At 50.7% G+C, this 13581-nt stretch overlaps 2 protein-coding genes across 3 annotated transcripts in view; one reads left to right on the top strand and one right to left on the bottom strand.

The window, feature by feature from the left end:
* Positions 1-10084, top strand: part of COG8 (component of oligomeric golgi complex 8) — a 175774-nt gene extending 165690 nt beyond the window's left edge. Inside the window, exons 3-7 of one of the 2 annotated variants that reach the window (XM_050773342.1) lie at positions 2030-2237; positions 3694-4521; positions 6156-6324; positions 7626-7802; positions 9526-10084. In XM_050773342.1, coding sequence (XP_050629299.1) covers positions 2030-2237; positions 3694-4521; positions 6156-6324; positions 7626-7802; positions 9526-9683 — 1540 coding nt within the window. In that variant the 3' untranslated portion in view covers positions 9684-10084. Of the gene's footprint in view, positions 1-2029; positions 2238-3693; positions 4522-6155; positions 6325-7625; positions 7803-8105; positions 8729-9525 lie in introns of those variants that run through there. The other variant, XM_050773341.1, reaches the window with a different exon arrangement.
* The window catches only part of SNTB2 (syntrophin beta 2), a 154449-nt gene that overhangs the window by 4738 nt on the left and 136130 nt on the right, over positions 1-13581 (bottom strand). The gene's annotated exons all lie outside the window — the stretch shown is intronic.

The raw sequence follows: 13581 nt of genomic DNA, 5'->3' as shown, positions 1-13581 counted from the left end.
CCAAAGCGCTGGGATTACAGGCGTGAGCCGCCGCACCCAGCCCTGTTATTTTCATTTTACATATGAGCAAGTCAAGACAGAGATTAGTGATGTCTAAGGACACAGCTAGGAGGTTGCGAATTCAGAACTGATGACCCAGGAGCATATCCCTCCCTCGAAGGGCTGTTGTGGGCACTTAAGAAAAAGGATTCATGCAAAGCTCTTATTATCGGGTCTGACATAGTTAACATTATAGGTGTGAGCTGAATATATGTGTACATTTGTATACTTATTTTATACGAAAGCTTGGACCAGAGGTCATCTGCTTCAAAACTTCCATTGACGGGAAGCCGACAAGGAAATCCTCCCATTTGAGGGCATCAGATATCAAAACGCCTCTCCTTTTGGACGTCTGGATGCGGTGGCTCAGCCTGTAATCCCAGCACTTTGGGAGCCTGAGACTTGAGCCCAGGAGTTCGAGAGCAGCCTGACCAACATAGCAAAACCCTGTCTCTACACAATAAAAAATTAGCTGGGCGTGGTGGCGTGCGCCTGTAGTCCTAGCTATACAGGAGGTTGAGGTGGGAGGGTCAGTTGGGCCCGATTGTGCCACCGCACTCCAGTTTGGGAGGTCGAGGCTGCAGTGGGCTGTGATTGTGCCACTGCATTCCAGACCGGGTGACAGAGTGAAACTCTGTCTTAAAAAAAGAAAAAAAGCCCGGGTGCTTTGGCTCATGCCTGTAATCCCAGCACTTTGAGAGGCCAAGGCAGGCGGATCACGAGGTCAAGAGATAGAGGCCATCCTGGCCAACATGCTGAAACCCCATCTCTACTAAAAATAAAACAATTAGCTGGGTGTGGTGGCGAGCACTTGTAATCCCAGCTACTTGGGAGGCTGAGGCAGGAGAATTACTTGAACCTGGGAGGCGGAGGTTGCAGTGAGCCAAGATGGTGCATGCCAGAGCACTGCAGCCTGGTGACAGAGCAAGACTCCGTCTCAAAAAAAAAAAAGTCCTTTGTGAGTCATATTCTGTCTCCATAGATCCTCAGTCCATTATCCTTAGTTCTGCCTTCCAGCCTTTCATGATTAAAGTTTAATTTTTCTTTTGAGCCTTTGGATATCTGACAGCAGCTTTTGTACCCTTCCATGCTCCAGAGTAGACAAGGGACTTGATAAAGCAGGTCTCTACAAATATAGAGAAGTGTTGAAAGTAGACTGTGGCAGGAGCTATGGTTGAACATTAGCACAGGAGAAGATGAAGACCTGAGGGAATATGGGGAAAGGTGGTAGATTCTAGGCTAGTTAGTGCTTCATTATGAAAATAATGATAGCTATTGTTAAATATTTAACTCTGTGTCTTTTACTATTTTTACTCTGATGCATTTGCTCTGTTTCAAGTTCTGTGTTAAATGCTTCCCACGCATCATCTCATTTCTTACATCCTTGTGAGGAGGGTCCTATGTACTTTTTTTTTTTTTCCCCGAGATGGAGTCTTGCTCTGTTGGCCAGGCTGGAGTACAGTGGCGCCATCTCTGTTCACTGCAACCTCCACCTCCTGGGTTCAAGTGATTCTCCTACTCAGCTTCCCGAGTAGCTGGGACTACAGGCACGCGCCACCACGCCTGGCTAATTTTTTGTATTTTTAGTAGAGATGGGGTTTTACTTGAACCCCTGGCCTCAAGTGATCCGCCTGTCTCGGCCTCCCAAAGTGCTGGGATTACAGGCATGAGCCACCGCGCCCGACCCTATATACTGTTTTACCAATGAGGAAATAGGTTCAGAGAGGCCAAGTACCTTGCCACAGCCAGCCAGTGGCATATCTGGATTTCTGTCTGTTAGATTTATTAATTGTATGTTTTTGGACAAGTTGCTTAACCTCTCTGGGATTAAAAATTTCCTCAATTGTAATAATGCTTACCTTATAGGTGGGGTGTGAGGAATAAATCAGATAGATCATCCAGCCCAATGTTCATAGCAGGTGCTTGGTAACTGTAGCTAAGGTTTGGGTACAGAGCAGTGAAGGACCAACATTCTCCTGATTATTACTAGGAACTTTGTGAAGGAAGCCGAGGAGATCAGCTCCAACCGTCGGATGAATAGTCTGACCCTAAACCGGCACACAGAAATTTTGGAAATACTGGAGATTCCTCAGCTCATGGACACCTGTGTCCGGAACAGTTATTATGAAGAGGCCCTGGAGCTTGCAGCCTATGTACGCCGACTGGAGAGGAAATACTCTTCCATCCCTGTCATCCAGGTAGCCAACTTACCCAGAGAAGACTCAAAGTAATGTTCTTGTAATCATTTATTCTGTGGTCAGGACTGAAGCTTTAGGTAGAAACCCATGCATGTTTCATATCAGTTTGTGAAAACATTCATTTATTCAAAATACATATTAATCACGTGCCAAGCACTGCTCTATATGCTGGGGATACATTGTGAATAAAGTGGTCCTGGCTCTCATGCAGCTTACGTGCTAATGGGAAGTCTGATAATTGACAAAGAAATAAATGATATCATTTCAGATAGTGGTGTCTGATTAAAAAAACAAAATGGGGAATGGGGTAGAGGGAGTGTAGGGTAGGTTTCTTTAGGTAGGGTGATCAAGACAGACTCTTCTGGGGAGGTAACACTTAAGCTGAGACCTAAGTGAGAAGAAGGAGCCAGCCCACAAAGATCTGAGGAGAGAGCAAACCAGAAAGTGCGAAGAACAAGTGGAGAGGGCTGAAGTGGGCAGAAATTGAGGTATTTAAGGGATACAGAGGCAGCCAGAGTTAATGGATTGTAGCAGTGGGAGAGCATAAGGAAGCAGGTGAAGATGGAGAACCAGGTAAGGCCACCAGTATAAGTCCCAATGAGTGGTTGGAATTTTCTCGATTGCAGTGGGAAGTCACTGGAGGGTTTTAAGCTTTTTTTTTTTTTTTTTTGAGACAGAGTTGCTCTGTCGCCCAGGCTGGAGTGCAGTGGCGTGACCTCGGCTCGCTGCAACCAACATTTATCTCCCAGGTTCAGGTGATTCTCTTGCCTCTGCCTCCCGAATAACTGGGATTACAGGCCTGCGCCACCACATCCACCTACTTTTTGTATTTTTATTTTTATTTTTTTATTTTTTTTGAGACGGAGTCTCACTGTGTCGCCCAGGCTGGAGTGCAGTGGCTGGATCTCGGCTCACTGCAAGCTCCCCCTCCCCGGTTTACGCCATTCTCCTGCCTCAGCCTCCTGAGTAGCTGGGACTACAGGCGCCCGCCACCTCGCCCAGCTAGTTTTTTTGTATTTTTTTAGTAGAGACGGGGTTTCACCATGTTAGCCAGGATGGTCTCAATCTCCTGACCTCGTGATCCGCCCGCCTCGGCCTCCCAAAGTGCTGGGATTACAGGCTTGAGTCACCGCGCCCGGCCTTACTTTTTGTATTTTTAGTAGAGACGGGGTTTCACCATGTTGGCCAGACTGGTCTCAAACTCCTGACCTCAAGTGATCCGCCTGCCCACGGTGCTGGAATTACAGGTGTGAGCCACTGCACCTGGCCAGGTTTTAAGCTTTTTAAGCTAGAGAGTTAACCTGATCTTTGTTGGTGAACCTACAGGCATCAGCTTTAGGAAATTACTTCATATTTCAGGAAAGCCATGGGAATGTTGGTCTGCAGTCTTCAGGGTTAGGGGAGTGGGTTCTAGAGAGCATCCTTCCCAGCACAGTGTGACTCTATGTATTGTCAGGGCATCGTGAACGAAGTGCGCCAGTCCATGCAGCTGATGCTGAGCCAGCTGATCCAGCAACTGAGGACCAGCATCCAGCTCCCCGCCTGCCTCCGTGTCATTGGCTACCTGCGGCGCATGGATGTCTTCACTGAGGCTGAGTTGAGGGTGAAGTTTCTTCAGGCCCGAGATGCTTGGCTTCGGTCCATCCTGACTGCCATTCCTAATGATGATCCCTATTTCCATATCACAAAAACCATCGAGGCCTGCCGTGTCCATCTCTTTGATATCATCACCCAGTACCGTGCCATCTTCTCAGATGAGGACCCACTGCTGCCCCCTGCCGTGGGTGAGCACACCGTGAATGAGAGTGCCATCTTCCATGGCTGGGTGCTACAGAAAGTCTCACAGTTCCTGCAGGTGCTGGAGACCGACCTTTACCGGGGCATAGGCGGCCGCCTGGACTCTCTGCTGGGCCAGTGCATGTACTTTGGGCTGTCCTTCAGCCGGGTGGGAGCTGATTTCCGTGGTCAGTTGGCTCCTGTTTTCCAGCGGGTGGCCATCAGCACTTTCCAGAAAGCAATTCAGGAAACAGTGGAGAAATTCCAGGAAGAAATGAACTCCTACACACTCATCTCAGCTCCAGCCATCCTGGGCACCAGTAACATGCCTACTGTTGTGCCAGCCACCCAGCCAGGGACGCTGCAGCCACCCATGGTGCTCCTAGATTTCCCACCCCTCGCCTGCTTCCTCAACAATATTCTGGTCGCCTTCAATGATCTGCGCCTCTGCTGCCCTGTGGCCCTGGCGCAGGATGTGACTGGGGCCTTGGAAGATGCCCTTGCCAAGGTGAGCACATTCTGTTGGTTTTCGGCTACTCTGGGCCTTCTCTGGTAATGGGTGGCCAGATTTTTGTAATAAACCCGTCTATTTGACAGTGGTGTCTGCTGACATGGAGAAGTTTAGTGTGGTGTTGGAGGTTCTCCTGGTTGAAAAGCTCTGGCCAGTTGCCCTTCATGGGACCTAGGACAGTCCATGAAGTGACTTGCCTATAGTAACAATTCAGTAATGCACGTATTAGCTTTCTAGTGCTGTGTAACAAATTCCTAGAAACTTAGCTTCCAGCAACACATTTATTACTTCCCAGTTTTGGTGGGTCAGGAGTCCAGTCTCAGCACAACTGGGTCCTCTCTGCTCAGGGTCTTACAGGGTTGCCATCAAGGTGTTGGCTGGCCTATGGTCTCATCTGGAGGTTGGGGCTCCATTTCAGACTCATTCAAGTTGGCAGGGGTCAGTTCCTTGCAATTGCAGAACTGAAGCTTTAGCTCCTAGAGGCTGTCTACTCCATAGGCAACTGACAACATGGCTGTTTGCTTCCTCAAAGCCAGCAGGAGAGCTTCTCTCTTGCTTGAGTCTCTTCTTTTAGGTACCTCCTTTCAAAAGATTCATTTGATTAAGTCAGACGATTAGGGACTTTAATTACATCTGCAAAACCCTTCACCTTTAGCATATTTTTTTTTAATGTGTTTTATTTTATGGAGAGAGAGTGTCTCCCTATGTTGCCTAGGCTGGTCTCAAACTCCTGGACTCAAGTGATCCTCCTGCTTCAGCCCCTCAAAGTGTGAGATTACAGGTGTGAGTCACTTGAACCCAGGAAGTCCAGCACCAGAGTCTGTGTTCTTACCCTGTCGCTATGCCACATGTCTGTAGTGTCAGCTAGGCTGCTCTGTTGGTTTTGAAACCTCTCTTTCCTAGCTGTTTTCTTCTAGTTTTCCAGTGGTTCTAGCTTTCTGGAACCTCAGGGGCCTTAGCGGAAACCTCATATAGTTTTGCTTCATTTTCCTGGATCCAGCACAGTTCTGGTTGGTCCTCTATGGAAGTTAAGAACCATGTATTGGGCCAAGCGCAGTGGCTCACACCTGAAATGCCAACACTTTGGGAGGCTGAAGCAGGAGGATCTCTTGAAGCCAGGAGCTCTAGACCAGCCTGGGCAACAAAACAAGACCCTGTCTCTACACAAAATTTTAAAACTTAGCCAGGCGTGATGGTGCATGCCTGTAGCCCCAGCTACTTGGGAGGCTACGGTGGGAGTATTCCTTGAGCCCAGGAGTTTGAAGCTACAGTGAGCTACGATGGTGCCACTGCACTCCAGCATAGGTGACAGAGCAAAATTGTGTCTCTGGAAAAAAAAAAAAAACCAAAACCATGTATTCTCTATAGTTTTATGACACTCCTCCACTAGAACTGGAAACTACACCCATAATGTAACAAGTTGGGTCTGAACTTCACATTAATAAAGTGACACAATTGTGGAGAATGACCATAATTTTGAGTTTAAATGAGACAGTAAAATAATGTACTGTTAAATTAGTTTGTTCAAGAAAACTTGAGGGGGGGTATACCTTTTTTTTGCCTAGTTTCACGCACTGCTGTCTCAGTGGTGATAGGCTGTCCCAGTGATTGATGGTGCCCTTGTCTCTTAGGTAACTAAAATAATCCTGGCCTTCCATCGCGCTGAAGAGACTGCCTTCAGCAGAGGGGAGCAAGAGCTCTTTGTCCAGTTCTGCACTGTCTTTCTGGAAGACCTTGTTCCGTATTTAAATCGCTGTCTCCAAGTCCTTTTTCCACCAGCTCAGATAGCACAGACTTTAGGTAAGAAAGAAAATTTTGTAAACTGCCTTACTGATGTGTAATTCACATACTAAATAATTCACCCATTTGTGTAAGTCAGTGTTTAGTAAATATGAATCCAATTTTAGAATATTTCCATCACTCCAAAAAGATCCTTCATGCACATTTGTAGTCATTCCTCGACAGCATCCTTAGCCCCTGGCAACCTACTTTCTGTTGCCATAGATTTGCTTTTTGTGGACATTTCATAAAAATGGAATCATACATTATATGGCTGTATCTGGCTAAGTGGAAGAAACCAGTCACAAAAGAACCACATACGTATGATTCCATTTATGTGAAATGTCTAGAGAAAGGGTTTTTAAAGTCTTTTTTTTTTTTTTTTTTTTTTTTTGAGATGGAGTCTCGCTCTGTTGCCAGGCTGGAGTGCAGTGGCACAGTCTTGGCTCACTGCAACTTCCACCTCCCGGGTTCAAGCAATTTTCCTGCCTCAGCCTCCCGAGTAGCTGAGACTACAGGCTCGCACCACCACGCCCAGCTAATTTTTGTATTTTAGTAGAGACGAGGTTTCACCACGTTGGCCAGGATGGTCTCGATATCTTGACTTGTGATCTGCCTGCCTCTGCCTCCCTAAGTGCTGGGATTACAGGTGTGAGCCATCGCGCCCGTCCTAAAGTCTTTTTTCCAATTCACTTTCACGTCCTTGTCCCCTTGTGATGGGAGAAGGGCTTGGTTGAGGCGCAGCTTCCCAAAGGGCAATGGGTCAGTGCATCACACCTGCAAAGCCTGGCTGCCCTCCACTTTTCCCCTGGGGCTCCCTGAGGTCTGGATTCCTGCTGCAGGCGCCCAACAGTGCTGCTCCATTACCTTCTGCTTCACAGTATAGCTTCCTGTTCCCTATGACAAAGGTGGTTTTTGCTGTATTGAAATACAGTAATTGATGACTGGGCGCAGTGGTTCATGCCTGTAATCCCAGCACTTTGGGAGGCCGAGGCGGATGGATCACCTGAGGTCGGGAGTTTGAGACCAGCCTGGCCAACATAGTAAAACCCCTCTCTACTAAAAATACAAATATTAGCCTGGCTTGGTGGCAGGCGCCTGTGATCCCAGCTACCACGGAGGCTGAGGCATGAGACCTGCTTGAACCTGGGAGGCAGAGGTTGCAGTGAGCAGCGATCATGCCACTGCACTCCAGCCTGGGCGACGGAGCGAGGCTGTCTCAAAAAAAAAATCGTAATTGCTTCTGTTTTTTCTCCTTAAACTTCTATATTGAATTTTATTAATAACTTTTTTCCATTTTGCTTTCCCCACGTCTGGGGCAGGCATTCCTCCCACTCAGCTCTCCAAGTATGGAAACCTCGGGCATGTGAACATCGGCGCCATTCAAGAGCCCCTCGCCTTTATCCTGCCAAAGAGAGAGACGCTCTTCACCCTGGATGACCAGGCGCTGGGGCCTGAGCTCACAGCTCCAGCACCAGAGCCTCCCTCCGAGGAGCCACGCCTGGATCCCGCGGGCCCAGCCTGCCCGGAGGGAGGGCGAGAGGAGGTGGACGCGGAACCGCCCAGCGTGGGGCCCTAGCCGGCGTCCCCAGCCTCCAGAACGCGGTGCGTGCGGTACCCGGCGCGGGGCTGGGGGACAAGGTTGCGTCGCCCTGTAAGGCCCAGGGCGGGCTCGGGAGGGAGGAAGACGCTCCCGGCAGGAGAGCGGAAGGGGGCGGTGCTCACTCCAGGTCTGGGCAGGAAGTGGGGGATCCAGCCGCTTCCTTGCTGTGCGCTGGCTGACGGCGCTTCCCGGCGTGCCCTGTGCTGCGGCCGGAAGGGGCGGGCCGGGTTACTGCTGCAGTGGCCGCCATGGCCCGGCTGTGGGGCGCGCTGAGCCTGGGGCCGCTCTGGGCGGCAGTGCCGTGGGCAGGGGCGGCAGCCGTCGGTACCCGGGCCTGCAGCTCCACGGCCGCCCCGGACGGCGTCGAGTGCCCTGCGCTCCGGCGCTCCTACTGGCGCCACCTGAGGTGCCTGGTACTGGGTCCTCCCGAACCGCCGTTCCCGCACGTGTGCCAGGTCGGGGACCCGGTGCTGCGCGGCGTGGCGGCCCCGGTAGAGCGGGCGCAGCTGGGTGGGCCCGAGCTGCAGCGGCTGACGCAGCGGCTGGTCCAGGTGATGCGGCGGCGGCGCTGCGTGGGCCTAAGCGCGCCGCAGCTGGGGGTGCCGCTGCAGGTGCTGGCGCTGGAGCTGCCCGAGGCGCTGTGTCGCGAGTGCCCGCGGCGCCAGCGCGCGCTTCGACAGATGGAGCCCTTCCCCCTGCGCGTGTTCGTGAACCCCAGCCTGCGGGTGCTGGACAGCCGTCTGGTCACCTTCCCCGAGGGCTGCGAGAGCGTCGCCGGCTTCCTGGCCTGCGTGCCCCGCTTCCAGGCGGTGCAGATCTCAGGTGCGGGCGGCGGGGCCGGGGCGGCTGGAGCAGCGCGCGAGTCTTTTCCGCCCAACTCTGGCGAGAGCGCGGAAGTGGTCGCGGTTCATCTGCCGTACCTCCCGCAGGAACGAAGTGGGACGCGGGAGCGTACAGGTCTGAGGACGGATAGAAGCTCTTGTGGGGCAGAGCCCGCTCAGATAGGACGCAGGGGCGAGGAGGAGTCTCCTAATTCCTGACAGCCTGGCGTCTTTCTGCTCCCTTGCTTTCTGAAGCAAACACTCTCTTCGGCGCTAGTTAGATCCGCCACGGTGGAGTTGGAGAAGTGGGGATTGGGCCCCCAGCCTGGCCCAGCCCGGGGGGCTAAGCCATTCCCCGCGTGGTACCACAGGATGTCTCGCGGAATGCGGGCTCTGCTGCGGTCGGGGTGATTGTTCCTGCAGAGCAAGCTCGGCGGTTGAAGAGGGTCAGAAAAACAGTGGGGTCTTAAGCTGCAGAACGTCTGTTAGGAGTTGAGAGCCCACGGATACCTCAGAAACGGGAGGAGTGTTCGGAAGGGTCGCACGTTAGGAAGATGATTTCTCATCTCAGCTCTACAGTGAGCTCCATAACCTAATTACCAGAGTTGGGAACCAGGTTGAACACTTGGTAATGGGCCGATGTGAGGCACGTTTTCCAGTTAGGAGAGGAGCTGCTGTCTACATTTGCCGTCTGCTGTTGCCTCTTGTCAGTGGGAACAGCCAGGTGCAGGGGTGAGGAGGTTGGGGATGATGCAGTTCAGCTGTTCCCACTCACCAGGGCTGTAACTTGCTTTGCAGGGCTGGACCCCAATGGAGAACAGGTGGCGTGGCAGGCGAGCGGGTGGGCAGCCCGCATCATCCAGCACGAGATGGACCACCTGCAGGGCTGCCTGTTTATTGACAAAATGGACAGCAGGACATTCACAAACGTCTATTGGATGGAGGTGAATGACTAAAGCTTTGCTACTGGGGCTGAGGATTCCGGATACCAAGACGCACACACTTCCACTTTGACCTGGGCACATCTTACTTCGCATCAACTTGGATGGCTTGCATATGACAGGAAACTGGACTGCCAAGGCATGGCAGACTGAGCTGGAGGAAGATGTCAGAAATGTTTGCCCTGAAATCAGCTATGAACGGAATGTTGTTTACAACTTGAGGAGAAAAATCACCCCCAAAGGAGTGGACGTTTCCTGACAATTCTGTATGGAGGAAGGTGGGGTAACTGCATTCGTCTGCAGTAGACACGAGTTCCTCGGACCTGTATAATCTCCCAAAGCCAAGGTTTGGTAATAATGTAGCCCCTAAATATCTGAAAGCTGTCTTTAAAAATGCAGGTAAGCGTGTGATTGGCCATTTGTGCCGAGTTCTTATTTTTACAGAGGGCTTGTGGCCTTGGACGCCAGTTTGCTTATGGAAATGAAACAGGACAGAATCGTCCCTGCTCAAGGAAGTGTTTAATGACAGCACGAGTGTAAATGAGTGCCCACACATTTTAACAGCCTTGGGCAGGATTTTGTTGCTGACATCTCTAGAGCAGCTGGTTCTTGGCTCATTCTTGGGTTAGAGGCCATGGATCAGGGCTAGGGGCAGGGGTGACAATTGAGAAGTGCAGTGAGCTTCCTTTAAAAATTGGGACAGACACAGAAAGCAGGACTAGTACTTCCTGGTTATACACTTTTTTTGTAAAAATGAATTAACGTCTCACCAACCAGTGTGTAGATTTAAGTGTCTGCCAGGCGGGGTGGCTCACGCCTGTAATCTCAGCACTTTGGGAGGGTGGGGCGGGTGAATCACGAGGTCAGGAGTTCAAGAACAGCCTGGCCAAGATGGTGAAACCCTGTCTCTACTAAAAATACAGAAATTAGCCAGGCGTGGTGGCAAGCACCTGTAATCCCAGCTACTCATGAAGCCAAGGCAGAGAATTGCTTGAATCCAAGAGGCGGAGGTAGCAGTGAGCCAGGATCATGCCACTGCACTCCAGCCTGGGCGACAGAACAAGACTCAAAGGATGATTCTGACTGTAGAGTTTTCTTTTTTTTTCTGTCTCAAAAAAAAAAAAAAAAGTGTCAGCTTTGTCAAGAGGTGAAGGAACTCCAGTTTTATTTATTCTTTGATTTTTTTTTTTTTTAAAAAGATAGAGACGGGGGTCTCACTGTGTTGCCCAGGCTGGTCTCAAATTCCTGGTCTCAGGCAATCCTTCTGCCTTGGCCTCCCAAAGTGTGGGATCACAGTTGTGAGCCACAGTACCCAGCCAAACTCCGGTTTTAGTTAAATTGTTTCACCTTTTTTTTTTTTTTTTTTTTGAGACGGAGTCTCGCTGTGTCGCCCAGGCTGGAGTGCAGTGGCCGGATCTCAGCTCACTGCAAGCTCCGCCTCCCGGGTTCACGCCATTCTCCTGCCTCAGCCTCCCGAGTAGCTGGGACTACAGGCGCCCGCCACCTCGCCCGGCTACTTTTTGTATTTTTTAGTAGAGACGGGGTTTCACCGTGTTAGCCAGGATGGTCTTGATCTCCTGACCTCGTGATCCGCCCGTCTCGGCCTCCCCAAGTGCTGGGATTACAGGCTTGAGCCACCGCGCCCGGCCCCGTTTCACCTCATTTTTATGCTGAGTTTTGTAAAGTAGGTATTCTTGCTAAACAGAGTCCTCAAAATCAAACTATACAAGTAATAGGAAGTCCAGTAGCTTTTTAGAGAAAATGTGTTGTAAATGGCAGTTAAATGAACCCAGGAAAGACCCGTTCTCCCCTATGGCTTTCTTTGAGGCCCCATGAGGCCAAGCAGAAGCAAACTGGCTCTAGGTGCAGCCTGACTTTGAAAAGGAATCCCGGCCGGGCTTGGTGGCTCATGCTGGTAATCCCAGTACTTTGGGAGGCCAAGGCGGGCAGATCACCTGAGGTCAGGAGTTCAAGACCAGCCTGACCAACATGGCGAAACCTTGTTTTTACTAAAAATACAGAAACTAGCTGGGCGTGGTGGTGGGCGCCTGTAATTCCAGCTACTTCGGAGGCTGAGGCAGGAGAATCGCTCGAACCTGTGAGGCAGAGGTTGCAGTGGGCTGAGATCTTGCCACTCTACTCCAGCCTGGCGACAGAGACTCCGTCTCAAAAAAAAAAAAAAAAAAAGGGAATCCCAACCAGGTACTGGTGCAAGGTCAGAGATGCGGCCAATGGGGAGATTGGTAGAAAGCTCATTGCTACTGAAAACATAGGTCTTTAGGAAAATTAGAATTCAGTGAGCCTCCTTTCATTTGGATAATGTTCAGAAGCTCTTGCAGGGGGCTATGGTGACATTTTGATGCTTACAGTCTGAGGTTAACGCCTTTGTGGTGGGCATTGGTAGCAATAAAATGCAAATTTTATTGCATTTCCAGTAAAATCTCCACTTCCAGCAGGAAGCACTCACAAAAAACACATGTACACGTCAATATTATGAGCTAATCAAAGTTTTAGAAATCACCTTCCACAGTGAAAGCCAGTGTAGGCAGAAGGTTTAGAACAGAATCCCCAGGTAGAGAAGTGAATTTCAGAGCATTTCAGGGAGGAAACTCCTCTGCATGTGTCAGCATGTTTAACATGGATGACGGCAGGTTGTGTGCTGGCAGCGAGTCTGAGGCCACTGTCCAAGGTTCAGCACCAGTGGTTCCTGTTGCTGGTCATGGAGAGAGAGAAGTGGAAAGACAGGTGTCTTTACGCTCTAACTAGAGCACAGGGATGGACCATAGCCGCACTAACCTTTCTTAACCCCTAGTATTTGTTAAGGTGTTTAAGCAGTAGGAATGAGGAAACAAAAGTTCTGATTCAAGTAAATGTAACTAGAAGTTAAAAATTTAAAAACGTGTAAGCTCACTAAAGTGAAGCTTTGTAGACACGGTTCATTTCCTGGGGGCTTGGGGTACATAACCAAGAACTTAAACGAGTGCCCCCAAGCCACGAAGATCCCAGCTGCTGTGCTTGAGGGGTAACCCGTCAGCACTGGAGCCAAGTCTTGGAGCTACTGGTCCAAAGTTAGCTCACTTCTGCAGAGGCTTCGAACCAGAGCGAAGAAACGGCCCAATGCAAGGCCAGTGTGAGCCAAGAGCTGGCCATGTAATCAGTTCTGGCCCAGCCAGGTTTGAAAGGTAGAGAGGTACTGGGTTTTGGCGAAGGAGGCTTGGAACAAAGCCCTTTTCCCAGGCTACAAGCTTCATTTACTAGGCCAGGTCTTTCTGTGTGAATGTGCTTTGACTTAGGTCTGTTCATATGCATGGGGTAAACGTGGGACAGCCTCTGCAGCTTCACTGCCTGCCGGACACATGTCCGGGGCTGCCAGCTCTGGGCCCTTGGTGTCTGTTGGGGGTCACAAACTGAAATGGCCACAGGGGCTATCTGGGCAGGCAACACAGATGAGTGGGGAGGGGGCCCCTTTCTGCACAGAGCAGCCTCTACTCAGTGGCCACGGACAGGCTGCCTGCCCCATGAGGATGCAGGCCCAACATAGCCTAATTTGATCTTCTAGAAGTCAGAATTCTGAATTTTTATGTCAACTTTCAATTTTTAAATGTTAGCGGCAGACCAAACACAGCTGTAGGACGGCTCTGGCACGCAGGGCTCTCACTTTGCAGTCTCTGATCTGCAGGCCGAACAACGGCGAGAACTATCTGGATCCCAAACACCCCCAGCCAAACTTCTGAGGCCTTAAGGGGAGGCGGCCTTGCACACCTGACTGGAGAACAGGCCTGAGAACCGCAGCGTTCCTGTTTCCTGCTCTGCTTTAGAAGAGAGAGCAGAGAGAAAACCAGAGGGTCTTTTAATTGGAGGTAAGGGTGGTCCTTCAGAGTCCCAGGCAAGAGTCAAAGATGAGATCACTCGG

Source organism: Macaca thibetana, chromosome 20 (genome assembly GCF_024542745.1).
Source record: "Macaca thibetana thibetana isolate TM-01 chromosome 20, ASM2454274v1, whole genome shotgun sequence".
Lineage (NCBI taxonomy): Eukaryota > Metazoa > Chordata > Mammalia > Primates > Cercopithecidae > Macaca > Macaca thibetana.
The sequence above is the reverse complement of the archived record's forward strand: the minus strand, read 5'-3'. Positions and strand labels throughout refer to the sequence as shown.